Source organism: Arachis ipaensis, chromosome B05 (assembly GCF_000816755.2).
Source record: "Arachis ipaensis cultivar K30076 chromosome B05, Araip1.1, whole genome shotgun sequence".
In the NCBI taxonomy this organism is placed as follows: domain Eukaryota; kingdom Viridiplantae; phylum Streptophyta; class Magnoliopsida; order Fabales; family Fabaceae; genus Arachis; species Arachis ipaensis.
The window spans coordinates 139,722,687-139,724,378 of NC_029789.2; the positions used below are offsets into that span (position 1 = coordinate 139,722,687).

Sequence of the window (1,692 nt, forward strand, 5' to 3'; positions counted from 1 at the left end):
TAGTCATGGAAAGATTTTTATGCAAATAAAAAGCAATTATATCTTAAAATAAATCTATAATAATAATACTAGTGAAAAGAAAGAGTAAAAAATCAAGGTGCAAGATGAGTTCATAATCTATAATGTATAACAATATATAATAATAGTAAATAATAATTAAAAAGGAGAGAAGAAAGAGTTATTTAGGGTATATTTGTGGTGCAATAAATAAAAAGAATGAGTTAAGATGTGATGAGAGAGTAGTAGTAGTATAGGAAGCAATTAAGTTCTGCATGGCATTGTGCATGAGTCAAGAGTAATCAAGTATAGTTGAAATTAAAGGGTTTATTTTTTGAGTGCTTGCTAAATAAAACACAAGCATTGAAAACTGTCTTTTTCACTTTTTGTATGTTATTACTAATAATTTATTATTGTGTGTGTGTGTGTTGAACATTATGATTGAGAAGTGTGTTTTGAAATCTTGATTGTTATATTGACCCTTTGAAAATGGAACTATGATATGGATACACATGGCATGGCAGCAACAACAACAACAACAACATCAACACCATCATCATAAAATTGGAGCAAGGTCTGCGTCTGGTTTGGAGGAACTCATCATGGGGTGCACTTCTTCTGATATCAAAGAGGTATATATAATATATATATATGTAACCCTTTTTTGACTCCGAATTCTATGAATTGAGCTACTTTGTGTGTTTATATATGCTAAGCCAATCAAATTTTCTCCCTAACATTTTGTTTTCTAAATATTATAATGAGAATAATGCTAGAGCTTAATTTTTTTTCAATATTAATTAATTTCTTAGAATTATTTACTTATATATCTTAAATAATAAATTCTTCACTAAAAATCTTAAATTTTAATATTTCAAAAAATAAAAAATTTTAAAATTAAAAAATATTGATTAATTAAAAATTATTTTTTTTAATTTTTTTTATTATAATGATTGGAGTTTTTCTAAGATTTTTGGTTAAGAATTCAAGGAATGCAATATTTTACGCTTCTATAATTTTCAATGCAAGCAATTCAATTTCTATAAGTTTTTAAAACCTATTTTTAAAGATTAGTTAACTAATAACTATATTGAGAAAGTTTCTTTAAAATAAAGGTTTTGTAAGCTCTTAGGGTCTTTTATTAAGCCTATTATTGTAATTATAAATAAGTTAAATTTGGTTAAAGGTAATAATGAGTTAAAATTCTCCTTTCTTTTTAAAATCCATTCTTTGGACTTAGCTTGATAATTAGCAAAATATACCCTTGACTTTTGACTATGAGTTGGAAAAGATGATATTATTCCAGACAAAATCCATTTTCTTGTCTTGTGGTTGATAAAAAAGAGAATATGATATTAAATTATTATTTTAGAGGAGTGTTAGGAGTTAGCAGAATTTGTGATGTTTAGCCATCAATTAACCATCATCAATATTTTTAATAGTGTGAAATAAAATCTAATGGTATATGATTAATCATTTTTTCTTTAATAATTAAGTACTAACCAAATTTCAACAAAAGTACTGGTCCTTAAACTTTCTCTAAAACTAAACCCTAACCCTAATCTTTTGATTTTTGTATGTAGGAGTCATCCATCACAAACACACAAGAAGCTGAATGGTTGAAATACTCTTCCTATTGGCCAGACCCTGACAACCCGGATCATCATGGGTAGAACAAAGAGTCAATCGTCAATC

The 1,692-nt window shown here is 26.4% G+C and overlaps 1 protein-coding gene across 1 annotated transcript in view; it reads left to right on the forward strand.

The window, feature by feature from the left end:
- LOC107641312 (NAC domain-containing protein 73) overlaps positions 1–1,689 on the forward strand; it is a 5,324-nt gene extending 3,635 nt beyond the window's left edge. The window contains exons 6-7 of the mRNA XM_021124012.1: positions 477–629; positions 1,581–1,689. Of these exons, the coding sequence (XP_020979671.1) occupies positions 477–629; positions 1,581–1,670 (243 nt within the window). The 3' untranslated portion in view covers positions 1,671–1,689. The remainder of the gene's footprint in view (positions 1–476; positions 630–1,580) is intronic.